Genomic DNA, 27,602 nt, shown 5'->3' on the forward strand with positions numbered 1-27,602 from the left:
TGGCCAATCGATTTATCAGACCCAATGAAATGTCTCGAGTTATAAAGCTTTAAACAAATCGTAAACACGACAGAAGCGGTAGAGTTCGAGTTTGTGACCACAGACTTCTGCATGTTTTTTGTTGGAAAAGTGCTATTTTCGTGAACCATCGAACGCATTTAGATTGAACGCCCACCTTTGGAAGAGGGTAATTGAACAGATATGCTTATAGGATAACTCTGTGGAAGGATTAAGTAAATACCGTTTTCGTTTAGTCCTCGACATGTGTCGACTTGCTAACTAACCATGATTTTCAGTGTATCCAACGTCGTTCGATGACGCTTCCGTGCTCGCCTCGTGGATTAAACTAAACAGTTTGCTTTGAATTACGTATTCACATGGTAATACCATCTTCTGGCTTTTATCATCAGTAAGACAATATATTCCAAGAAGTATTTCATTTTGATATCGACATTGAAACAGTTTTTTAGAATACCTTTCCCACATCAACAACTTCAATAGACCCGTGAGCGGCTTTGATTGCTTGACATGAGCTACATGCCTGGGGACGAACAGCCATTTCATATGCCATTGTAGAGTTGAATTTGTACCTGTAATTTGTTTAATAATGTGATGTAGCAATTAGGATGCATGCTGTTCTAGCCTAGTCATATGGTTCTTGACATTGAATGCTTCTACCGAGCAGCTCTTGACTGATGTTGTCATTAGAATTAACCATCTACATGGAGCCTTTGATTCGAACCATACCTTGATTTGTTTATATGTTTCAGTGAACCAAAGCTATGGACAGCTTTCGAGGTTCTCCCAGTGAATTGACGGAAGCAGGTACCGGTATGTATTATATATCTATACTCGTAGTAACATTAACAAGTCTTCACTTTCATGTTCAAACACACATTTACATAATCTATGGGACCACCTCCATGGTCTGTGGTAGAGCGTCTGTCCAGAGAGCAGAAGATCCCCGTCCGGGTCATGTCAAAAGACGTTAAAAGATTCTACTTGTTACCCTGCCTGGCACTAGACCTTTAAGGAGTAAAAAACAAGGAGTGGTCATCTCAGAGTCAGTATACTGTGTCTGAGTGGGGTATCCATGTTAAACTGAAGCATGGTATCTCAATGGGCTAGCACTATAAAATCGGCATTAGCCCGGACTAGTACAAGCAGCCCCACACACAGATGTATGCACTTCGCAATATAAGTGCAACAATCTTGAACACGGCGTTAAACACCATTTCACCACACCTTACATAATCTATGCATTAAAATATGTAATACATATACATGGTACAGGAGGTACCTTGCTGCTGTATGCTAGGTTGGAGGTAAAAGTATTGAAGACTTGACCATGTTGATTATATGTTTCTAGTTGGATAGCTTTATGACATGTCAGAATGTTTCTTTTTCAGTGTCTCTTGCCAACAGGCTGCTTAGGCAGTGTAACAGTTCAAGGGTAGTTAGATGTGTGGAAGACATTACTTCGTCAGTCCTGGTTGATCTGTTCACAGGGTTCCTTGCGGAATCACCCAAAGGTAAATGTGCTGTCTGGTCCCAGCTTTATAAACCATAACATAAACATGATAAATATGATAAGAAGGGTTGAACAGCAAGAGTCGTAAGTTCTATAGTTGCCGTGAATGAAGAATAAAATAACAGCTGTATTTGAGGCTTGTATTAAGCATGTTAAGTGACTACCAACATCTGTTTCCAATTGGAGTTTTCTAGTTTTGTCCTTAAGGCAATGTCAGGAAGAATGTTTAAAAATTCTTCAAATTTTCAGGATATTACAATGCTGCCCCTCTAACACTAGTAACATCATGATATAGTATCATAAATGGTAAACAGCATTTGCATTTCAGCCGTTGGAAGTAAATGAAATAAATGGTAGATAATTTGTTTTACTTTTAGTCATAGTGAGAACCAGCATCATTATTTATTAGCATGTGATCAGGAGTATTTTAGTTTTGTATTTCCACAGCTGGTAAAACATCTCAAGATGAAAGTTTTCAGATTCTTAAAATTGTCAGCATTGTACAATTGGCGCTGAATTAGACATTTACTTCTTATGTAGGGCTCATCACCAGCCCCATCACTCAAGAAGATGAGACCCACAACTGTCAGGTGATCATTGATCAGCTGGCTGTCAACCTCCACACCTCACTGTCACACATCCGCGGACGCAGCATTGTGGACGGGGATGCGGTTGTCATACAGAATCTCCTGGAGATCATCGCGATGCTCGCAGACATCATTCTCAACAAAATAGACAGCGACTTCTCCACTGACCTGGATGGTAAACACCATTATCCTCTCCATTCCCATCATTCATTGAACATAACTGTTTCAAGAGGGACAAGACCCTGACTGTTTGATTCAGGTCACTTAAACCCCACTTTGTGTGTCTGCTGATCTTATGTTTTATTAAATGGATTCAGCTGTTAATGATTTCCATCACTCTACACAGATGCAGTGTCTCAAGTCAGACATGGCACTAATTACATCTAGCCTAAGATTGTATGAGCAGTGAGCACAGGGCCATAGAATTCCCCCTAATTAAATGTAAGAACTTAGGTTTCATGTGTCACTGTCAGTCCACGTTTATGATTACTATTAGCATTCTACCTCATTTACTATCTTTTCGACAATTGTAACTGGATTTATCATGATAAGTGTTCCTTTCCATCATTCCTGAGGAAGTTGTACTTATACAACGAAGTGCATGCATGTGTGTGTGTGTGGTCAGTGTACTTGTACTAGTTCGGACTAATGCCGACTCTATAGTGCTAGCCCACTGAGATACCATGTTGCAGTTTAACATGAATACCCAACTCAGACGCAGTATACTGACTGAGACGACCAGTCCTTTTAGCCCCTTAGGGCTGAGCGCCGTGCATGGTATTAATGTAATGTTTGTTGTTGACAGATACACGCAACTCTGGCCTCTTTGTGCCCTCCCATGATGTGACTGATGAGCTATCAAGTCGTGAAGTGAGATGGGATAGGCCCTACGGCCCCACAAATGGAAACCTACCTACAGATAAGCCAGCAAAAATAACAGACTTTTATTCAAGGTAAATTTGTTTTCATAATGAACTTAACAATAGTGGTTTTCTATTAATTTTGATAAACACTATTTGACAATCCAATCATAATAAAAAGATGAAGACAGAAACAAGTATATTTTTAAAATTATCCTGTGCTTTTCTTCTTCTTTTGATCCTGGTGTGGAAACGTCTACCACTGTTACTGTACATGGCTTGCATTAGTACATCACGCTTAATCCACATGATATTTCTACAAGAGTACTATCGCCCTAACCAGTGTATTGTTCAGCCTACGTTAAGTGAGTGAGTGAGTTGGGTTTAACGCCGTTTTTAACAGTATTCCAGTTATATCGCGGTGTGTCAGCTTCATGTGGGAGGAAAGCCCGAAGTGATGCAGGTCTCAGACGTTTACTACTTGGGTGAAACCCATGAGCACGGGTATGGTGCTGACAAACCTAGAAACATAATTGGAGCCAACCCGGGTTCGAACCCACAGTCAAAGGTTTCTGGTGTACCCAAGGGACGCAACTCTGCACAGCAAATCGCAGCACCTTAAACGACTGGGCCACCCGTGCCCCTCAGCCTACGTTAAACCTAGAAGGATTTGTGGGAGCTTTCGTTGAACCCTCACCATGAGGTTCGACAGAGATGCAACTTTTATGAACAGGATTATCACCGGTCTTAAGATTGACAGACACCCTTGTCTTAGCAGGGAAGATCACATCAACATAAGAATGGTCATTAGAGGATCGACAGAGTCATCATGGGTTACCCAGATCGCGCTGGATTGTCACATTATGGGTATTTGTGTGTGTGGAGCATTGACAATGTGTTCAGCAAGACTGCTGTATTTCCTGTTCCTTTGCAAGGGTGATCAACATATAATGTGTCAAGATTTCTCAGTTTTGTAAACAAGACCGATTATGCTGGAATGTACAGTAGTACTTCTATGACTGCACGTGGAGTCATTCACACCTACTTTCGTCGTCACCTTGATACAAGAATGGGGAGCACATCTATACGGCACACAGGGGATGGAATCCATCGCCTCTTCCACCAGAACTACACATCGGCATACAGACGATCAACTTGGATAGACAAGTCATCCCACACTTATTGACGATTGGTAGTTGGTGAATATAGACATATTGATTTGACATTTGCTCCCAATGATCTCTACGTTCCTTCAAGGCACAGTTTCTGGTGACACTGCAGCACTTCCGCATGGTCTCGATCACCCTGCTTCGTGGATCATTTGACTGGAGAATTATAAATTAAGCCTCAATCTACAAGATGCAGCTTTGATTTTTTTTAAACTTTCCACGAAGATTCCGTCAATGCCACACAATTGGTTGGGGAGCTCACTTATGAGATCTACGTGTGATCGGGCGTTGGTGTGCAGACAAAGTCATCTACATGTCAACAAATCAAAGATCAAAAGCAGCTGTGTTAGTGATTACATATTAAACGACCTCTTCACAACCCAATTCAACCCGTCAGCAGACATGCTTCATCTTTGCGTTTGGCACATCTGCAGAAATCACTTATTGCCAAGGGTTATTCTCGGAATGTGGCTCAAACTATCATTCAAGCGCACAGCACTTCCACTATACCTCTGTACAGTTACAAGTGGAAGACGTTTGAAGGCTATTGTTCACCTCGAGATGTATCACCTCTGTGTCACCTCCACAAATAGCTGAATACTTCAACATTTACATACTACTTCCTCTAAATCATCATATGACAACAAGTGGAAAACCTTGGAAGTATATTGTAAAGCCATCACTATCCCGAGTCTGACCACTCCGTCACCTTAACAAATTGCTGAGTATCTTCAGCACTTGCATTCTACAAGGAAGCTCAAGGGATCGGCATTGGCTACTTATCTAGCAGCTATTAACTCATTGCTACCACTACGGTTTCTTATATTTCCACGGTAGCTGAAATTGCAGGCTTTCTCTGGATCTAAAAAACTTGCTGATCAATCTTCCCAATTTTGACCTCTCAATGTCAACAGAGTCCAGTGCGAGAAGCAACGTCATAGGAAAGTCATTCCCAGCTACACCAGCCTCGCCACTGGCAGGGTATGTCGGTGATCAGGTCGCTTTAGGTCGGATTGCACAGGAATGCAGTGGTGCATGACCCATTGTTTAGGTGGTGACCAGGGGAAGGCTGTGATGTGTTCGGGTGAAATGTCTTTTGAAGCTGGTAACTTTGTTTCAGGATGTTCGAAAAAAGAAGGAAGAAATGCTTAGTGTGAGATAGGATAGGCATTTAAATATACAATTTATTGTAAAATTTTCAATTTAGTATAAGTAAGCTTGAGCAAATGTTGAACACCTATATTACTTTGTCATTTATATGTTATGATCATGATGATGGATAGCCAGGAAATAGTTGTGAATAATACAAGATGTATCCAATGTTTGTCTGTATACACTGTTAATGTCACCTCTTCAGACACTCACCTACGGATGATGAGATTGCTTCCATTCCGACAAGATCTCCCAAACCCCTGGTCTCACAGGGTACAGGTGAGGATTGTAGAGTAGATGAATCTCACATAGGAGAATAAGCCACTGGCACGCCCTGCATAGTTGTCTGCTTTGTCTTCTTGAATAAATAAGAATGGGAAAAGAATGTTTCTGTTACACCAGGTGTTACACTGAAGGCATGGGGGTCAAGGGAAAAGAATGTTTCTGTTACCCCAGATGTTACACTGAAGGCATGGGGGTCAAGGGAAAAGAATGTTTCTGTTACACCAGGTGTTACACTGAAGGCATGGGGGTCAAGGGAAAAGAATGTTTCTGTTACACCAGGTGTTACACTGAAGGCATGGGGGTCAAGGGGGGTCAAGGGAAAAGAGTGTTTCTGTTACACCAATGTTACACTGAAGGCATGGGGGTCAAGGGAAAAGAATGTTTCTGTTACACCAATGTTACACTGAAGGCATGGGGGTCAAGGGAAAAGAATGTTTCTGTTACACCAGGTGTTACACTGAAGGCATGGGGGTCAAGGGGGGTCAAGGGAAAAGAGTGTTTCTGTTACACCAATGTTACACTGAAGGCATGGGGGTCAAGGGAAAAGAATGTTTCTGTTACACCAATGTTACACTGAAGGCATGGGGGTCAAGGGGGGTCAAGGGAAAAGAGTGTTTCTGTTACACCAATGTTACACTGAAGGCATGGGGGTCAAGGGGGGTCAAGGGAAAAGAATGTTTCTGTTACACCAATGTTACACTGAAGGCATGGGGGTCAAGGGAAAAGAGTGTTTCTGTTACACCAATGTTACACTGAAGAAGGGGGGTCAAGGGAAAAGAGTGTTTCTGTTACACCAATGTTACACTGAAGGCATGGGGGTCAAGGGGGGTCAAGGGAAAAGAATGTTTCTGTTACACCAATGTTACACTGAAGGCATGGGGGTCAAGGGAAAAGAGTGTTTCTGTTACACCAATGTTACACTGAAGAATGGGGGTCAAGGGGGGTCAAGGGAAAAGAATGTTTCTGTTACACCAATGTTACACTGAAGGCATGGGGGTCAAGGGGGGTCAAGGGAAAAGAATGTTTCTGTTACACCAATGTTACACTGAAGGCATGGGGGTCAAGGGAAAAGAGTGTTTCTGTTACACCAATGTTACACTGAAGAATGGGGGTCAAGGGGGGCCAAGGGAATTTTTATTTCTGTTACACCAGATGTTACACTGAAGGCATGGGGGTCAAGGGAAGTCAAGGGAAAAGAGTGTTTCTGTTACACCAATGTTACACTGAAGGCATGGGGGTCAAGGGGAAATACCAAAGTAGGCACAACTTATGGATAACAACTTCTGTAATTACTGTAAAGGTGACATTTTGGTATAGATCCTTGTACCCTTGTCAAGCAAGGCTGAGACAACTCAGTCCTTATTGACAACAGTATAAAGATCTATACCGATACATCGCCTTTACAGTACTAAAGAAGTTGTTATCCATAAATTGTGCCTACTTTGTCGACATCAGTCAACCTAAGAAATGCCTTTCAAACAATTAGCCCAGTACTCTACATCATTTCTTACATTGTGTACAATGAATTCTCCTTCCTTCTGTCATATCATGTTACTTTTGTAGATATAAAAGCTTGCTTGTTTTGCTATAATTGTTGTTCCTGCACCATAGCATGTATTCGCTTGACAGCCCTAGAAAGTAGATAGCATAGACTAGAATCCTTGCACTGTGCAGCATGTATTCGCTTGACAGCCCTAGAAAGTAGATAGCATAGACTAGAATCCTTGCACTGTGCAGCATGTATTCGCTTGACAGCCCTGAAAGTAGATAGCATAGACTAGAATCCTTGCACTGTGCAGCATGTATTTGCTTGACAGCCCTAGAAAGTAGATAGCATAGACTAGAATCCTTGCACTGTGCAGCATGTATTCTGTGATGTGCAACTGTACATGAAGGCGCCTGATTACAACAAATACGGTTACAGTGTGAAGTATTCTCTTGTCAGGGCCAATGTCTAAGAAGCTGTATGACAAAACCTCTGACCTTCTAGAGAGAGCAAACAATTTACTGCTACGAAGTCAGGAGCTGAACCTAGCCCACGGAGCCTCATCCCGCCGACTGTCCCCACCTCCTACCCATGTCAAGCAGAACACATGGGTATCGCCAGGTCAGTACCACTGGTGTCTGTGGCTGTCTAGAAGTTGCGTTTGTAACTCTATCTAAATTCTGGATACCAGTATGTGACGAGATTAAACTTGAGAGTATCACATCTGAAGTAGACATGTTAAAAACATTGTAAAATGGATCATCCAGTCGTATCATAACTGCATTAAACATGGTAAGGAATTAAGAATGTTGTAATATTGTGTCAGCCAGTCACAGATCTACTTGTATCTGGCTGTTTCCAGACCAAACTGTGAAGAATGTCTGTGGTCTCAGTGTTCCTCCTGTATGTTCGGTTACCAAATCTAAGGCAGTAAGGAAGCTAAGCAATCATTTCACAATGATTGACATTCAAAATATTTCATCACTGTTCATGTGTTCATTGTTTAGGCCGACTTGATTCGACTGAGGAGCTTGTGCAAGATGCACACAGAATACAACAGCGTCTTGATGATACAGATGGACCATTGCACAAGCTGTATTCTGTAAGTCATCATGTAAGACTTCAAGTTGAATTGCAGTTCCTCTAGGAGTTCTGGCTTCCTAGGGGGCAGTAGGTTAGCCTAGTGGCTAAGGCGTTCGCTTGTCACACCGGAGACCCGGGTTATCCTCATGGGTGTCCCCTGCTGGGATATTTCTGGAATAATGCTAAAAGCTGTATAAAACCATGCTCACTCACACTGGCTTCCCAGACTTTTCAAACAAATGCCGTCTTTCAGGCACATCAATGTATTTGACGCTTTGTATATTGTGTTCTGTTTGCTCCTGGCCATGTTAGTGACAGACCATGGCTGACTGTTTCTGTTGATCCACAGAGGCCACATGCTGACCTTGCATCCAGCAGCACCACCGGCACCTTCGACCACCTCGGGGTGCGTCCCAAGAGGAGGCAGGATGGCCCCAGCACGACAGTGGAGGCGTCTAAAGATAAATCCAGTGGTACTGTGGCTCAGCATCGTACCATCACGCATCATTTGTACCATCATTACCCATCTTATGTGTCAGGTGTGCTCAACATGTCTCGCTTTTGTGGATGTCCTTTATCGTTGCTTTTCCGTCTTGTGTTGTGTCTCCTTTTGTGTCCTATTCTTTAGTGAGTCAATGTCTCATGCTCAAGACCTGGGTTAGATTACACATAGGGACTCATCGGGAAACGGTTTATATCACAGGCATAAGTTTGTGTACCTCTTGACTGTAAATGTGTCATGTGACAAGGAAACCCAGGTCTTTAGTGTGCCAGGGAAATGATAAAACTATTAGAAACTATTGATGTTATAATGTCCAGATAATATTTATTTATTTACTAAATTGTGACCATCCGTTAGGATTCCCGGTAAGAATTGGTCCCTCGTGACTTAACGGACTTGGTTGATCGTACCCCAGTGGCATGGAATTTTGCTCACGCTATCAATCACTGGCTTGTCTTGTCCGGACTCGGTTATTTACAAGAGGCCATCATACAACTGGAATATAACTGATTGCAGCATTAAACAGCACACACTCAAACAAACAAACAAAACTGTGACCATGTATGTATGTTTCCTGCAGAAATTCTGTAAATATCTGGTTGCTGTGATCATGTCAGTTTCTTTACATATTTTAATAATATCTCAACATCTTCATACAACTCTCGTACCTGTCTGAGCTGATATTTGACTGTCGCTGGGACAAAAGTTTGAAACAAGATTTCAGCTGTTACCCATGATCCTCTCTGTGTAGATTTCTCTGCGTCTGCTCCACTGCCAAGTAAGCACCAGACTCCAGAGAAAGATCGGCTCCGGGCAACAGTTGGACCTGTGGATTACACAGACAGGCAAACACAAGCCAGGGCGACGTCAGGTGTGACAAAAACGACAACTACATCTTCGTCAGCTACTGCTGGAACACTCAGGTCAGGAACATACTTACTGTTACTTCAGCAATTTTCAAAAAATATATCGTATCAGTAGGGCATGGTTGACTTTGTTTCACTATTTTGACCGAGTTAGGATTCCAAGATAGAATAGGTCTCCAGTTTCCCTTGCTTGGTGACCACAACTGCTGCTGAGGGCCAATATGAATGTACCTGACAACCAGAGAAGATTTACTCTCTGCATAATAATACCCCACCAGCATTGCCGACCATGGTTTGTCTGGTCCAGACCTGACTACTCATATACTGTCCTGGTATGTTGCACCATGCTCTCACTCCCTCACAGTGGAAGGTTGACATAGGCCAGAGAAGGACTTCAAATCGGCGGTCTGTCATTGAAAAGGCTTTAAATATTAATTTGCGTTGAAAAGGCCTTGAATTTGACAACAATGTTTTCATACCAACCTGCCCAACAAGTGCTTTAGGAGAAGGCTGTAATAAGTGCTGCACTTGTGCCCAATCCCTTTGTCTTTTTGGACAATAAAATATGTTTAATAATAAGTGCTTCAACCCCTCCTTTTCTGACTGGGGGTCAAGCGTTCGTGAGGACCAATCAGACATAGCCCCCGCCCCTGCCTCCTGTGTCAGGGTGTGTAAACCCCCTCCCCCTGGTAGATTGCAGCCATCCAGAACTTTGAGGGCATCATCTGTATAAACAGCTTGACGGGGACCTGCCCCAGATTCCCCCTTTTGTTGGGACCATGAGTGTGTTATTTGCTGATCTCTGAGCCCCCTCCCCAGCTCGGCCATCTCACAGTTTTCTGAAATAAGAAATAGTGTTGTGTAAGAATATCTCAAATATTTTACCTCAGTCCTTTGTCATGTGTATACATTGTCTCCTCCAGTTCCCGTCCTCTGGCTGCCAAGGGTCTAGCCTCCTCCTATACAGACCTCCACAGTCTGGTGTCGCAGACGGCAGCTTACGTCCGTGCTGCAGTTCGAACCAGCCCGATCAGATCCAGATTAGAGCGAGATGCTCTTACAGACTACCAGACACCCCTAGATAGAGACTTGGTTCGAGACTATCCTACAACTAGCAGACTTGGCTATGGGTACGTATCAATATGGTAATCATAGTATATGTTGACACATTTTTCCCACTGATATGTCAATGTACATTTCACTGTGACACGTTATGAATTGTTTCCTTCAGGGACCCAATTACGTCGACAGCCCCAGAAGCAGAGGACCGTCACCTTGCACACGACCTTAATGCTGCTCCTAAAGATGTCGCTGCAACAAGACGAACAGAAGATGTCATTCGCTCAAGGCTGGACTACAGTGCAGTGAGTCACATTGGCTAGATTCCCACTAGTGAACTTGTTACAGCATGCTGACAGTTGGCTAGATTCCCACTAGTGAACTTGTTACAGCATGCTGACAGTTGGCTCGATTCCCACTAGTGAACTTGTTACAGCATGCTGACAGTTGGCTAGATTCCCACTAGTGAGCGTGTTACAGCATGCTAAACAGTTGTCTAGATTCCCACTAGTGAGCGTGTTACAGCATGCTGACAGTTGGCTAGATTCCCACTAGTGAGCGTGTTACAGCATGCTGACAGTTGGCTAGATTTCCACTAGTGAACTTGTTACAGCATGCTGACAGTTGGCTAGATTCCCACTAGTGAACTTGTTACAGCATGCTGACAGTTGGCTAGATTCCCACTAGTGAACTTGTTACAGCATGCTGACAGTTGTCTAGATTCCCACTAGTGAGCGTGTTACAGCATGCTGACAGTTGGCTAGATTCCCACTAGTGAGTGTGTTACAGCATGCTGACAGTTGGCTAGATTCCCACTAGTCAACTTGTTACAGCATGCTGACAGTTGGCTAGATTCCCACTAGTGAGCGTGTTACAGCATGCTGACAGTTGGCTAGATTCCCACTAGTGAACTTGTTACAGCATGCTGACAGTTGGCTAGATTCCCACTAGTGAACTTGTTACAGCATGCTGACAGTTGGCTAGATTCCCACTAGTGAACTTGTTACAGCATGCTGACAGTTGTCTAGATTCCCACTAGTCAACTTGTTACAGCATGCTGACAGTTGGCTAGATTCCCACTAGTGAGTGTGTTACAGCATGCTGACAGTTGGCTAGATTCCCACTAGTCAACTTGTTACAGCATGCTGACAGTTGTCTAGATTCCCACTAGTGAGTGTGTTACAGCATGCTGACAGTTGGCTAGATTCCCACTAGTGAACTTGTTACAGCATGCTGACAGTTGGCTAGATTCCCACTAGTGAACTTGTTACAGCATGCTGACAGTTGGCTAGATTCCCACTAGTGAGCGTGTTACAGCATGCTGACAGTTGGCTAGATTCCCACTAGTGAGCGTGTTACAGCATGCTGATAGTCGGCTAGATTCCCACTAGTGAACTTGTTACAGCATGCTGACAGTTGGCTAGATTCCCACTAGTGAGCGTGTTACAGCATGCTGAAAGTTGGCTAGATTCCCACTAGTGAGCGTGTTACAGCATGCTGACAGTTGGCTAGATTCCCACTAGTGAACTTGTTACAGCATGCTGACAGTTGGCTAGATTCCCACTAGTGAGCGTGTTACAGCATGCTGACAGTTGGCTAGATTCCCACTAGTGAACTTGTTACAGCATGCTGACAGTTGGCTAGATTCCCACTAGTGAACTTGTTACAGCATGCTGACAGTTGGCTAGATTCCCACTAGCGAGCGTGTTACAGCATGCTGACAGTTGGCTAGATTCCCACTAGTGAACTTGTTACAGCATGCTGACAGTTGGCTAGATTCCCACTAGTGAGCGTGTTACAGCATGCTGACAGTTGGCTAGATTCCCACTAGTGAACTTGTTACAGCATGCTGACAGTTGGCTAGATTCCCACTAGTGAGCGTGTTACAGCATGCTGACAGTTGGCTAGATTCCCTCTAGTGAACTTGTTACAGCATGCTGACAGTTGGCTAGATTCCCACTAGTGAGCGTGTTACAGCATGCTGACAGTTGGCTAGATTCCCACTAGTGAACTTGTTACAGCATGCTGACAGTTGGCTAGATTCCCACTTGTGAACTTGTTACAGCATGCTGACAGTTGGCTAGATTCCCACTAGTGAGCGTGTTACAGCATGCTGACAGTTGGCTAGTTTCCCACTAGTGAACTTGTTACAGCATGCTGACAGTTGGCTAGATTCCCACTAGTGAGCGTGTTACAGCATGCTGACAGTTGGCTAGATTCCCACTAGTGAACTTGTTACAGCATGCTGACAGTTGGCTAGATTCCCACTAGTGAACTTGTTACAGCATGCTGACAGTTGTCTAGATTCCCACTAGTGAACTTGTTACAGCATGCTGACAGTTGGCTAGATTCCCACTAGTGAGTGTGTTACAGCATGCTGACAGTTGGCTAGATTCCCACTAGTCAACTTGTTACAGCATGCTGACAGTTGGCTAGATTCCCACTAGTGAGCGTGTTACAGCATGCTGACAGTTGGCTAGATTCCCACTAGTGAACTTGTTACAGCATGCTGACAGTTGGCTAGATTCCCACTAGTGAACTTGTTACAGCATGCTGACAGTTGGCTAGATTCCCACTAGTGAACTTGTTACAGCATGCTGACAGTTGTCTAGATTCCCACTAGTGAACTTGTTACAGCATGCTGACAGTTGGCTAGATTCCCACTAGTGAGTGTGTTACAGCATGCTGACAGTTGGCTAGATTCCCACTAGTCAACTTGTTACAGCATGCTGACAGTTGGCTAGATTCCCACTAGTGAGTGTGTTACAGCATGCTGACAGTTGGCTAGATTCCCACTAGTGAACTTGTTACAGCATGCTGACAGTTGGCTAGATTCCCACTAGTGAACTTGTTACAGCATGCTGACAGTTGGCTAGATTCCCACTAGTGAGCGTGTTACAGCATGCTGACAGTTGGCTAGATTCCCACTAGTGAGCGTGTTACAGCATGCTGATAGTCGGCTAGATTCCCACTAGTGAACTTGTTACAGCATACTGACAGTTGGCTAGATTCCCACTAGTGAGCGTGTTACAGCATGCTGAAAGTTGGCTAGATTCCCACTAGTGAGCGTGTTACAGCATGCTGACAGTTGGCTAGATTCCCACTAGTGAACTTGTTACAGCATGCTGACAGTTGGCTAGATTCCCACTAGTCAACTTGTTACAGCATGCTGACAGTTGGCTAGATTCCCACTAGTCAACTTGTTACAGCATGCTGACAGTTGGCTAGATTCCCACTAGTGAACTTGTTACAGCATGCTGACAGTTGGCTAGATTCCCACTAGCGAGCGTGTTACAGCATGCTGACAGTTGGCTAGATTCCCACTAGTGAACTTGTTACAGCATGCTGACAGTTGGCTAGATTCCCACTAGTGAGCGTGTTACAGCATGCTGACAGTTGGCTAGATTCCCACTAGTGAACTTGTTACAGCATGCTGACAGTTGGCTAGATTCCCACTAGTGAGCGTGTTACAGCATGCTGACAGTTGGCTAGATTCCCTCTAGTGAACTTGTTACAGCATGCTGACAGTTGGCTAGATTCCCACTAGTGAGCGTGTTACAGCATGCTGACAGTTGGCTAGATTCCCACTAGTGAACTTGTTACAGCATGCTGACAGTTGGCTAGATTCCCACTAGTGAACTTGTTACAGCATGCTGACAGTTGGCTAGATTCCCACTAGTGAACTTGTTACAGCATGCTGACAGTTGTCTAGATTCCCACTAGTCAACTTGTTACAGCATGCTGACAGTTGGCTAGATTCCCACTAGTGAGTGTGTTACAGCATGCTGACAGTTGGCTAGATTCCCACTAGTCAACTTGTTACAGCATGCTGACAGTTGTCTAGATTCCCACTAGTGAGTGTGTTACAGCATGCTGACAGTTGGCTAGATTCCCACTAGTGAACTTGTTACAGCATGCTGACAGTTGGCTAGATTCCCACTAGTGAACTTGTTACAGCATGCTGACAGTTGGCTAGATTCCCACTAGTGAGCGTGTTACAGCATGCTGACAGTTGGCTAGATTCCCACTAGTGAGCGTGTTACAGCATGCTGATAGTCGGCTAGATTCCCACTAGTGAACTTGTTACAGCATGCTGACAGTTGGCTAGATTCCCACTAGTGAGCGTGTTACAGCATGCTGAAAGTTGGCTAGATTCCCACTAGTGAGCGTGTTACAGCATGCTGACAGTTGGCTAGATTCCCACTAGTGAACTTGTTACAGCATGCTGACAGTTGGCTAGATTCCCACTAGTGAGCGTGTTACAGCATGCTGACAGTTGGCTAGATTCCCACTAGTGAACTTGTTACAGCATGCTGACAGTTGGCTAGATTCCCACTAGTGAACTTGTTACAGCATGCTGACAGTTGGCTAGATTCCCACTAGTGAGTGTGTTACAGCATGCTGACAGTTGGCTAGATTCCCACTAGTGAGTGTGTTACAGCATGCTGACAGTTGGCTAGATTCCCACTAGTCAACTTGTTACAGCATGCTGACAGTTGTCTAGATTCCCACTAGTGAGTGTGTTACAGCATGCTGACAGTTGGCTAGATTCCCACTAGTGAACTTGTTACAGCATGCTGACAGTTGGCTAGATTCCCACTAGTGAGCGTGTTACAGCATGCTGACAGTTGGCTAGATTCCCACTAGTGAGCGTGTTACAGCATGCTGATAGTCGGCTAGATTCCCACTAGTGAACTTGTTACAGCATGCTGACAGTTGGCTAGATTCCCACTAGTGAGCGTGTTACAGCATGCTGAAAGTTGGCTAGATTCCCACTAGTGAGCGTGTTACAGCATGCTGACAGTTGGCTAGATTCCCACTAGTGAACTTGTTACAGCATGCTGACAGTTGGCTAGATTCCCACTAGTGAGCGTGTTACAGCATGCTGACAGTTGGCTAGATTCCCACTAGTGAACTTGTTACAGCATGCTGACAGTTGGCTAGATTCCCACTAGTGAACTTGTTACAGCATGCTGACAGTTGGCTAGATTCCCACTAGCGAGCGTGTTACAGCATGCTGACAGTTGGCTAGATTCCCACTAGTGAACTTGTTACAGCATGCTGACAGTTGGCTAGATTCCCACTAGTGAGCGTGTTACAGCATGCTGACAGTTGGCTAGATTCCCACTAGTGAACTTGTTACAGCATGCTGACAGTTGGCTAGATTCCCACTAGTGAGCGTGTTACAGCATGCTGACAGTTGGCTAGATTCCCTCTAGTGAACTTGTTACAGCATGCTGACAGTTGGCTAGATTCCCACTAGTGAGCGTGTTACAGCATGCTGACAGTTGGCTAGATTCCCACTAGTGAACTTGTTACAGCATGCTGACAGTTGGCTAGATTCCCACTTGTGAACTTGTTACAGCATGCTGACAGTTGGCTAGATTCCCACTAGTGAGCGTGTTACAGCATGCTGACAGTTGGCTAGTTTCCCACTAGTGAACTTGTTACAGCATGCTGACAGTTGGCTAGATTCCCACTAGTGAGCGTGTTACAGCATGCTGACAGTTGGCTAGATTCCCACTAGTGAACTTGTTACAGCATGCTGACAGTTGGCTAGATTCCCACTAGTGAACTTGTTACAGCATGCTGACAGTTGTCTAGATTCCCACTAGTGAACTTGTTACAGCATGCTGACAGTTGGCTAGATTCCCACTAGTGAGTGTGTTACAGCATGCTGACAGTTGGCTAGATTCCCACTAGTCAACTTGTTACAGCATGCTGACAGTTGGCTAGATTCCCACTAGTGAGCGTGTTACAGCATGCTGACAGTTGGCTAGATTCCCACTAGTGAACTTGTTACAGCATGCTGACAGTTGGCTAGATTCCCACTAGTGAACTTGTTACAGCATGCTGACAGTTGGCTAGATTCCCACTAGTGAACTTGTTACAGCATGCTGACAGTTGTCTAGATTCCCACTAGTGAACTTGTTACAGCATGCTGACAGTTGGCTAGATTCCCACTAGTGAGTGTGTTACAGCATGCTGACAGTTGGCTAGATTCCCACTAGTCAACTTGTTACAGCATGCTGACAGTTGGCTAGATTCCCACTAGTGAGTGTGTTACAGCATGCTGACAGTTGGCTAGATTCCCACTAGTGAACTTGTTACAGCATGCTGACAGTTGGCTAGATTCCCACTAGTGAACTTGTTACAGCATGCTGACAGTTGGCTAGATTCCCACTAGTGAGCGTGTTACAGCATGCTGACAGTTGGCTAGATTCCCACTAGTGAGCGTGTTACAGCATGCTGATAGTCGGCTAGATTCCCACTAGTGAACTTGTTACAGCATACTGACAGTTGGCTAGATTCCCACTAGTGAGCGTGTTACAGCATGCTGAAAGTTGGCTAGATTCCCACTAGTGAGCGTGTTACAGCATGCTGACAGTTGGCTAGATTCCCACTAGTGAACTTGTTACAGCATGCTGACAGTTGGCTAGATTCCCACTAGTCAACTTGTTACAGCATGCTGACAGTTGGCTAGATTCCCACTAGTCAACTTGTTACAGCATGCTGACAGTTGGCTAGATTCCCACTAGTGAACTTGTTACAGCATGCTGACAGTTGGCTAGATTCCCACTAGCGAGCGTGTTACAGCATGCTGACAGTTGGCTAGATTCCCACTAGTGAACTTGTTACAGCATGCTGACAGTTGGCTAGATTCCCACTAGTGAGCGTGTTACAGCATGCTGACAGTTGGCTAGATTCCCACTAGTGAACTTGTTACAGCATGCTGACAGTTGGCTAGATTCCCACTAGTGAGCGTGTTACAGCATGCTGACAGTTGGCTAGATTCCCTCTAGTGAACTTGTTACAGCATGCTGACAGTTGGCTAGATTCCCACTAGTGAGCGTGTTACAGCATGCTGACAGTTGGCTAGATTCCCACTAGTGAACTTGTTACAGCATGCTGACAGTTGGCTAGATTCCCACTTGTGAACTTGTTACAGCATGCTGACAGTTGGCTAGATTCCCACTAGTGAGCGTGTTACAGCATGCTGACAGTTGGCTAGATTCCCACTAGTGAACTTGTTACAGCATGCTGACAGTTGGCTAGATTCCCACTAGTGAGCGTGTTACAGCATGCTGACAGTTGGCTAGATTCCCACTAGTGAACTTGTTACAGCATGCTGACAGTTGGCTAGATTCCCACTAGTGAACTTGTTACAGCATGCTGACAGTTGGCTAGATTCCCACTAGTGAGCGTGTTACAGCATGCTGACAGTTGGCTAGATTCCCACTAGTGAGCGTGTTACAGCATGCTGACAGTTGGCTAGATTCCCACTAGTGAACTTGTTACAGCATGCTGACAGTTGGCTAGATTCCCACTAGTGAGCGTGTTCCAGCATGCTGACAGTTGGCTAGATTCCCACTAGTGAACTTGTTACAGCATGCTGACAGTTGGCTAGATTCCCACTAGTGAACTTGTTACAGCATGCTGACAGTTGGCTAGATTCCCACTAGTGAGCGTGTTACAGCATGCTGACAGTTGGCTAGATTCCCACTAGTGAACTTGTTACAGCATGCTGACAGTTGGTTCTCGGGTCTTCCAGCATTGGGATGTGACACCTGCCTGCATCAACCTGCACTTCTGACATGAAGTTGTGGTGTTTTTCAAAATGGAAAACAATAGACCACCATTGGAGACCTATTTTAAAAGCCATTGTTAGGTTTTGCTACATCTAGGTCTGCTTGCTCAAAGCGATCTTAGCACTAAGATCATCGTAACTCCCATACTTAACATAGACTTACAATAGTAGATTGCTTTGTGCAGGTGGTCCCTGGACTGTACATGTGGATAATGTATTCCCCATACATTGTACATCTATTTCCACACTTTGTGTTTAGGTTTCACCGGGTGCTGCTAGCAGGAAAGTGTCCTTCCTAGATGACCGATCCTACAACAGTAGCGATGTCAGTCGTGAGAAACCCTCCAGAAGCACACGGTAAATACTACTGGAAGTAGCTTTTGCATGTGAAGTTTAATTCAGCGGTGATAAATGCTGTTGGTACTGCTGTCAAAACCAGATCACTAATCATATTTTTACCATTTAATATCAACTGAACAGGAATTTGTCTTTATTCATCCAGGGGTCAAAGTGATGATATAGGTACGATTCGCGTTGACATTCAGCCTAAACGCCGTCCAGCGAAGTCATCGACTGTCCCAACTCGGGCTGGGGAGAAATATGGCAGCTACACTGACCTTGGCTACCTTAGTGACACAGAGCTGGAGAACGGCAAACAGGATGATCGCCTCAGGAGGAGGTGAGGTCTTCACTCTCTGTGCTCAGATCATGTCATGTGTTACATTACTGTTTTCTGGCCATTGAGGGGGCGGCCTGGTGGCCTAATGGTTAAAGCGTTTGCTCGTCACGCTGGAGATCCGGGTTTGAGTCCTGACATGGGTACAATGTGTGAAGTCCATTTCTGGTGTCCTCTGCCGTGATATTGCTGGAATATTGCCAAAAGTGGTGTAAAGCCATACTCACTCAGTCACTCTGGCTATTGAGGTGTACTGTATTGCACAACATTAAGAAGCAAAGATGAATACCGATAGATTCTGGTGTCACCTGAGTTTGTCAGAATGATTACAGGGGGTCACAGGTAGCCCAGTCGTCTAGGCACACTAACTTGTTGTGCAGAGTTGCAACCTCTGAGCACGAAACCTATGATCGTGGGTTTGAATCCTGGTTCACCCCGATTATGTTTCTAGATTTGTCAGCACCATACCTGTGCTCATGCAAAGTGGTAAATGTCTGAGACCTGCATCACTTAAGGCTTTCCTCCCACGTTAAGCTGATATAACTGGAATACCTTTCGTAGTGGCGTTAAACCAAGTGCACTCACTCATTCAAAATGGTTCAAGACACGTCTCTGGTGAGAAAGGTTTGGGGCGTTCAAGAAAGGGTGGGTGCTTTCTCTGTTTGTAGTATGTAATGTTTCGTGGTATGATCTCAGTTTGTTAATTCAGATCAAAATGTTATTGGTTGAATCTTTTATGACATTATGAATGTATTTGAAATGAGACTGGCAACATTGTTGCAGGTTCCATAGAATGATTGACAGTGCTCTGACTGGGGAGGGCAGAAAGCCGTCTGTCAGCAACAGGAAGGCCAAGTCTGTCAGCAAGCAGGTGCGCTTCCAGGGGGGGAAGCAAAAGACCGCATCTTCCAGCATATTGTCACAACCTAGCAAACCCAAAAAACAAACACGAGGGGTACTTTTGGACACAAGAAAACATTTATTGAAAGAAAACAAGACTCAGAAGAAGAAAACTCAGGTTTGTTGATATGTTTGATAGTAAGTAGTAGGTGCTGCCAAAGGAAAATCGAACATAAGCATTAACATACTAAACTTGAAATATTTTGTCTTTTGATAATAAAAATACTATCCGAATCAAGCCTTAAAATATTTTGGCTGTGAAACTTGGTCAGAAGACTTGCAAGGGGCACACAGTGTAGATGACTGTGACAGGTGTGAATGTGTGTCCTGCAGATCCTCAAGCAGATGTATGAGGAAGACCTGGAGGACCTAGAGGAGGAGTTCCAGGAGCAGGCGGCCCGCGGCAGGAAGGAAGCCAAGGAGACTGTACGTTCCACCCACATTATCTCCTTTAATGCGTGTGTAGTCCCACTGAAACATATGTAACATTTCCCATATTTCCTCAAGTTAGCATTGTCATGTGTGTTATAAAGATTGTGTTAGATAGCAAAAAAAATCTCTAACCAGGGACATTCTATGGAATAGACCTGGACAGAGGGATATTCTATAAAATATTCCTGAAACAGAGGGATATTCTGTTGAAGGTCCTTGCCAGGAGGTTATTCTACGTAAGGAAGGCCCTGTAAAAACGAAAAGATGTAGTTATTAGAGGTTTGTAAGGGCATTCGTACCAATCCTCACCCCTCAACTGTTCAACGTGCGAAACCCAAATGGCTCTCTGTGCTGATTTTCCTGTTACCTTCTGCTTTGTTATGGAACTCTGTTAATATTTCAGGAGAATGATTTTAAGAAGAAAGTGCTGAAGAAAAATAAAGTTGGAGATACCCGAAGACCAAGGGTACAACAAGCAATACCAAAAAGATCGGAGGTGACAATAAAAGGTGAGGCATTATGCAACTCCCTGTGTGTGATCACTTTGTCCTACATCCCTGTGTGTGATCACTTTGTCCTACATCCCTGTGTGTGATCACTTTGTCCTACATCCCTGTGTGTGATCACTTTGTCCTACATCCCTGTGTGTGATCACTTTGTCCTACATCCCGGTGTGTGATCACTTTGTCCTACATCCCTGTGTGTGATCACTTTGTCCTACATCCCTGTGTGTGATCACTTTGTCCTACATCCCTGTGTGTGATCACTTTGTCCTACATCCCTGTGTGTGATCACTTTGTCCTACATCCCTGTGTGTGATCACTTTGTCCTACATCCCGGTGTGTGATCACTTTGTCCTACATCCCTGTGTGTGATCACTTTGTCCTACATCCCTGTGTGTGATCACTTTGTCCTACATCCCTGTGTGTGATCACTTTGTCCTACATCCCTGTGTGTGATCACTTTGTCCTACATCCCTGTGTGTGATCACTTTGTCCTACATCCCGGTGTGTGATCACTTTGTCCTACATCCCTGTGTGTGATCACTTTGTCCTACATCCCGGTGTGTGATCACTTTGTCCTACATCCCTGTGTGTGATCACTTTGTACTGACGTCGGTAGCTGATCACTTTGTACTGACGTCGGTAGCTGATCACTTTGTACTGACGTCGGTAGCTGATCACTTTGTACTGACGTCGGTAGCTGATTACTTTGTACTGACGTCGGTATCTAATCACTTTGTACTGACGTCGGTATCTGATCACTTTGTACTGACGTCGGTATCTGATCACTTTGTACTGACGTCGGTATCTGATCACTTTGTACTGACGTCGGTAGCTGATCACTTTGTACTGACGTCGGTAGCTGATCACTTTGTACTGACGTCGGTAGCTGATCACTTTGTACTGACGTCGGTATCTGATCACTTTGTACTGACGTCGGTATCTGATCACTTTGTACTGACGTCGGTATCTGATCACTTTGTACTGACGTCGGTAGCTGATCACTTTGTACTGACGTCGGTAGCTGATCACTTTGTACTGACGTCGGTAGCTGATCACTTTGTACTGACGTCGGTAGCTGATCACTTTGTACTGACGTCGGTATCTGATTACTTTGTACTGACGTCGGTATCTAATCACTTTGTACTGACGTCGGTAGCTGATTACTTTGTCCTACATCCCTGGGTGGTGGGGTAGCCTAGTAGTTAAAGTGTTGGTTCATCACTCTGAAGGCCTAGGTTCAATTCCCCACATGGGTACAATGTTTGAAGCCCATTTCTGGTGTCCCCCACCATGATGTTGCTGGAATATTGCTAAAACAGTGTAAAACCATTCTCCCTTCCTGATGTATGTGATAAGGACAATGATATGCTCTGGTGGCACAGTGTGTTAATCTAGTGGCACAGTGTGTTAATCTAGTGGCACAGTGTGTTAATCTAGTGGCACAGTATGTTAATCTAGTGGCACAGTGTGTTAATCTAGTGGCACAGTGTGTTAACTGTATGTCACTGCTCTCTCCCACAGTGGTGCCCACCAAGAAGCCCCGGACCCACAAGCCAGCTGTCAGCACCAAAGTGAGGAGACACAGCTCCGGGGCGGGGACGGCCAAGAGGGCGAGTAAGTTGGTATAGATGAAGATAATCCTTGTATTTCTTTGCTTTTTGAAACAGAAATACTTGAAACATCGAGTCATTCTTCTCTGGGGTGACTCATTGCATTTAACTTCTTAAATTCTATCCTTGTGACAGATCTGTATCAGTAGTGTTATTAGTAAAAAGATTAAAAAGGAAACAAAAAAAACATTGTGGCACTATCATCGAATATCCCTGCATGTGCACTGACCTACTACTACTTGAGCTCACACCCTACTCCGCAGAGGTAAGGCCAACCTTCCAGGTCGACTAGGGGTAGGGGTTTCTTTCCCTACCCAGCCCCATCCCTTTGAACCTGTGGGTTGTAGGTAGGGTACCTCGTGGTTAAAACGTTTGTTCGTTCGTCACGCTGAAGACCCGGGTTTGATTCCCGACATGGGTACAATGTGTGAAGCCCATTTCTAATGTCCCCCACGATGTTGCTGGAATATTGCTAAAAGCGGCATAAAACCATACTCACACAATCACTGTTCAAAACTGTCACTTGATTCGCTGGTTTGTGGATAGCGTCTGAGTTTGTCGTTGGTTGTCTCCAGTGAGTCTAACGGAGGATGAAGACTTGATGCCGGTGCTGCTGGAGGAGTTCCCTCACCTGTACCTGTCCGAGCACACCTGGCATGAACTGTGGAGGCGGGGCATCTCTCAGATCGAACAACTCACTCGCACATATGAGGAAAACAAACGCAAGAAGAGTCTGGCTCAAGAACAGGTTTGTGTTTCTAGATGTCCTTTGTCAAGAAATGTTGGTAGCATGTCGTATGCTACTTTCAATTTTGATATAACATATATAACATATAACATTGTTTATTCACAATATATATGTCTAAAATTAAACATTTTGAGGCATTATGTGTGTTTGGCACAACCAATATGAAACAGTTTAATTGATATTTACCTCTACCATAGACAGTCTTGAATGATCACCTTGCAGACATGAAGGTAACGTCTGTGTGTTGTGCAGGTGGAGGGTGCAGAGAAGAGACATGAAATCCTGACGAGGATGGTGCAGAAACAGCTGGAACACTCCAAGCGTCTGGTCAGTCCAATATTATTACCTACAACCCACACCAAGCGTCTGGTCAGTCCAATATTATCACATACAACCCACACCAAGCGTCTGGTCAGTCCAATATTATCACATACAACCCACACCAAGCGTCTGGTCAGTCCAATATTATCACATACAACCCACACCAAGCGTCTGGTCAGTCCAATATTATCACATACAACCCACACCAAGCGTCTGGTCAGTCCAATATTATCACATACAACCCACACCAAGCGTCTGGTCAGTCCAATATTATTACATACAACCCACACCAAGCGTCTGGGTCAGTCCAATATTATTACATACAACCCACACCAAGCATCTGGGTCAGTCCAATATTATCACATACAACCCACACCAAACATCTGGTCAGTCCAATGTTATCACATACAACCCACACTTCCTGCAGAAAATTCATCAACCTAATGGTATACTGTACATTATCATACCTCCATGTCAGAATGATAAGATCTGATTAGTCCACGTGATCTTGATAATATACTGTGTTTCACGCTCAGCAGGGGAATAAATCTCTTATACCCCGCCATGAGCATGTTAGGCTGCATGTGGATCTCTGAGAAATAAATAAATCCCTTATACCCTGCTTTAAAGCAAAAAGCTGCACGCATTTTCCAAGTCAGTGGAAGTCGCATGACATAACGCAAGCTAACCATAGCTGAAATGAACAGCTGTTTTCTATCAATTTTGTATTTGTTTGATTTCTTTTTTGATGCCATATTAAAACATGTCGGTAAGATAAATTTGTTGAAGATGTATCATGAGGGGTACATGGGGTTTTATGCATCCCACGTGTTCATACCAGATTAGGATAGAAGACATTTTTTACTTGTTTAAAGTGTAACTTCATAATTTCATGCAAGTAAGCGCTATATCAGTGACTGTTTATTGCTTGTTTACCTGACCCATGAAGATCCAGGTTAGAATAGGTCTTCAGCAACCCATGCTTGCTGTTAAAGGCTACTATGTCTGTCTTGAGAGGCGACTAATGGGATTGGGTGGTCAGGCTCGCTGACTTGGTTGATGCATGCCATCATATCCTAATTGCTTAGATCGATGCTCATGATATCAATCACTGGCTTGTTTGGTCCAGACTCTATTATTTACAGACTGCCATCATATATCTGGAATATTGCCGAGTGCAGCATTAAACAACAAACAAACAAACAAACAAAGCTTATTTAGCCGCATGTTGTAACTTATTCCCTCATTGTAGCAAGACATTAAAGACCAGCGCAGTCAATCTGCATCAGTAAAGAACAAGATGCACGAGAAGCGTATGCAGTCTGCACGTGCCCGCAAGTACTACAATGAATATCAGGTCCGCATGAGATCCAAGATGTTGAAGAGAAGGACAAAAGAAGAAATGGTATGTTCAGGAATTGTGCTTTATTTTACAATTTCCTCCCAGTGTTAATGTTTCTTGTGTCCAACTTATTAAGCTTGGCTATCAGTCAGCAGTGCTGCAGTATGCATTGAGGAGATTTGTTTGGGAATCAGTTAGGTTTCATCCTTTGAAACACAATTTGTTAAATCCATTCTTATTTTCCACCTGCCATTAAGCAGTCTCATGTATTATTTTACCATGTATAGTCACATCAATTCATTCATAAATGCTTCAATGAGCGTAGTAGGTTTCAATCTTATGTGTACGTGATGTTACAGATCTTCAAGAAGCTGTTTGACGAGTGCCTGGCCATTCAGAAGGAGCGGATCCAGGAAGTGCGGCGATACGCCCGTGAGCAGCGCTCTAACCACGCAGAGCAGCGCAGCAACGAGATCCAGTCCATGGAGAACTAGTATCCTTGACCTCATCATGTTGCTTGTTGTTCTTACTGCAGCTGTACAGGAACTGACTCCATCACATTATGTCTTAAAGAATTCAGTCTAGAAAAATAAAGCATGCAGTTGATCATTCAACTTAAAGCATGAATTCAGATGCTACAGCTTGTAGGGTTGATTATGACATATAACTAACCAATGCAGCATTAGAAAATTGACACTAGTCCTGTAGTCCTTGCCAAACTGCCCAATAGTTAAGGTATCATAATTTGCCTTTTTTACAGGGGCACAGGGGCTTCAGTGGTCTGTCTGCTAGTTGTGGGAGCAAATCCCAGAATAGAGCCAGTTAAAATCATTGGTCTATCATCACCTTTATGTATTACTTGTCCTCATGGGATCAAAGTGTCACTTAGATCTTTGTTCCCACAGCTGTTGTGCTGTGATATTAGTGGAGCTATGTTATGGGTTATCCGCCCTTGACTGTGGCAGCTACCAGGACCAGTTCTCCCTGTTGGCGGAGAGAGTTGCCCGGGAGAGGACGGAGACGGAAATCAGAGAGAAGGCTCAACAGAAGGTGAGGAGGGAGAGGCAGCTTCTGTTGGTCATTTGTGAATTGTGTTATCTGTATAACAGTGGGGATTTCAGGGTAGGATTGGTCCCCAGCAACCCATGCTGGTCGCAAGAGGCATCAAAATGTTCCGGCTCCATGACTTGGTGGATATAGTGTCTTAGTACCCCAAATGCTTGGATCCCTGGATTGTCTGGTCCAGCCTTGATTACTTACTGGCCACTGCCATACAAGTGGAATATTGCTAATTGCAATGTTAAACAAGAACCTTTATGACATATTCAATGAGACTGTCCTCTCTCATTTTAATAACTGACATACTGATCGTTTAGTGAGTAAATTGTTACCTTAAGCATACTTCTCAAGGATGCATATTCTTCCTTTTGCAGGTGCTTGGTGACATGAAGAAGGAATTGCGGCGCCGTATGGAACGAGAGATAAAAGATTATCAGGAACAAATGTTCCGAGATGAAGATGATGCATATTTCCGTCAGTTGGACGCAGACCGACTGCGGCATGGGCTTCACCTGGCCAAGTTCCAGGCTCGGGTCTGAGATCTGCTGCTGCTGATGTGCAACTGCTGAAACAAGTGCTGGCCTACCTCTGTACCTTTTGGTTCTATGTCTGTGATGGGTGCCAATTGTCTCAAATATGGCGAATCAGTATTAAAGCTCATGATCACTCCAGAATACAAACTGAACAGACTTGATATATTCAACTCATGGTCTGTATTATAAACATAAACATTTCTAGATGCTAACATATGTGATAGTTGTCGAGAAGCATCTGATCTGTGGTAGTTTCATGATCATCTGGTTATGGGTGATAAAAGAGATCCTTGAAATGACAAGCAGCCCGCTCCCAGGAAGATGCCCGTCATCTTTGAAGGAAAGTCACATGTCAACCATCCTCATGCTCACCCATGGCCTGTGTTGTCTAGCTTTGACTGTGGTCTTGGTACCATGGACTATTGTTTGTGAATCTTAATAGAAAATTTATATATAGTTTTATCCATGAACATCACTGTAGAGCTCAACGGCCAATGTCTGCAGTAGGCTCAAACAGTCATGACATCCTACTGCATTATTTTTCTGTGATATTTTCCATCCCTCTTTTGTAAGCTATATTTGTACAGTTAATCCGCTAGTACACTGTGTTCAGTTTATTGTATACATTGTCAGTCTTTGAATGCATAATAATCCCATGAAATATTATTGATACACTGAAATTTGGGTGTCTGTAGTTCATTGTAAATTTAGCAAAACTATTTATTTGTAAATATTTCCGTAATAAAAACTAAAATAATTGTATAAAGGACAATATGTTTCTGTTGTTTTTGAATCCACAGGCATGGGGTAGTGTGGGTGAGTTGAATGGTAGGGTAGAGTTGAGTTTAACACGGCTTTGAACAGTATTTCAGTTATATCAGGGTATGTCAGATTCATGTGGGAGGAGAGCCCGAAGTGATGCAGTTCTCGGAGTCGTTTCCCACTTGGTGAAAACCACCAGCTTCAGTATGGTGGTGACAAACCTAGAAACAAAATCTGGGAAAACCAGGATTCAAACTCATATCTTTGGTTTCTGGCATGCCAAAGGGACACAACTCTGCACAACGAATTGTGAATTGGTGCACCCCAGACTCCACCTGTGCCGCATACTCGGAAAACCATGGACCATGAAATATACTCTGCTAAAAAATACAAGCAAAAATTGAAAAAATCGCAAATATCTGACCACCATACAATAATAATACCTAAAAATCCATTTCTGCATGGATTGGGATTTATTTGTGTGGAAAGAATGTTACTGAAGAAATATGGTGAAAACACAACCACATCAGAGCCTGGGGCTGAAA

The 27,602-nt window shown here is 44.0% G+C and overlaps 1 protein-coding gene across 5 annotated transcripts; it reads left to right on the forward strand.

Annotated features, from left to right (window-relative positions):
- Positions 1-52: 52 nt before the first annotated feature.
- On the forward strand, positions 53-27,062 carry LOC124142295 (centrosomal protein of 95 kDa-like). 5 transcript variants are annotated; one of them, XM_046510690.2, is made up of 24 exons: positions 53-187; positions 771-831; positions 1,410-1,532; positions 2,072-2,293; positions 2,924-3,071; positions 5,505-5,578; positions 7,530-7,691; positions 8,078-8,172; positions 8,503-8,692; positions 9,407-9,578; positions 10,445-10,651; positions 10,753-10,885; positions 18,428-18,525; positions 18,671-18,847; positions 19,628-19,862; positions 20,078-20,170; positions 20,580-20,685; positions 22,204-22,296; positions 22,868-23,040; positions 23,293-23,367; positions 24,614-24,766; positions 25,063-25,196; positions 25,669-25,753; positions 26,137-27,062. In XM_046510690.2, exons 2-24 carry the CDS (start codon positions 783-785, stop codon positions 26,299-26,301), a joined length of 3,162 nt encoding a protein of 1,053 aa, XP_046366646.2. In that variant the 5' UTR covers positions 53-187; positions 771-782; the 3' UTR covers positions 26,302-27,062. The 5 variants fall into 5 exon arrangements, with proteins under 5 accessions (XP_046366646.2, XP_046366650.2, XP_046366649.2 ...); XM_046510694.2 differs by having other exon boundaries at positions 8,503-8,626; XM_046510693.2 differs by having other exon boundaries at positions 7,575-7,691.
- Positions 27,063-27,602: the final 540 nt, after the last annotated feature.

This window comes from Haliotis rufescens, unplaced genomic scaffold (assembly GCF_023055435.1).
Source record: "Haliotis rufescens isolate VD_foot unplaced genomic scaffold, xgHalRufe1.0.p SCAF_11, whole genome shotgun sequence".
Classification (NCBI taxonomy): Eukaryota; Metazoa; Mollusca; class Gastropoda; order Lepetellida; family Haliotidae; genus Haliotis; species Haliotis rufescens.

Excerpts from the sequence above, each read along its gene's own strand:
- LOC124142295 (XM_046510690.2), top strand. The coding sequence starts at position 783 with ATGGACAGCTTTCGAGGTTCTCCCAGTGAATTGACGGAAGCAGGTACC. Across the intron at positions 18,526-18,670 it reads AAACCCTCCAGAAGCACACG|GGGTCAAAGTGATGATATAG; the intron begins GTAAATACTACT and ends TTATTCATCCAG. Across the intron at positions 19,863-20,077 it reads CTCAGAAGAAGAAAACTCAG|ATCCTCAAGCAGATGTATGA; the intron begins GTTTGTTGATAT and ends TGTGTCCTGCAG.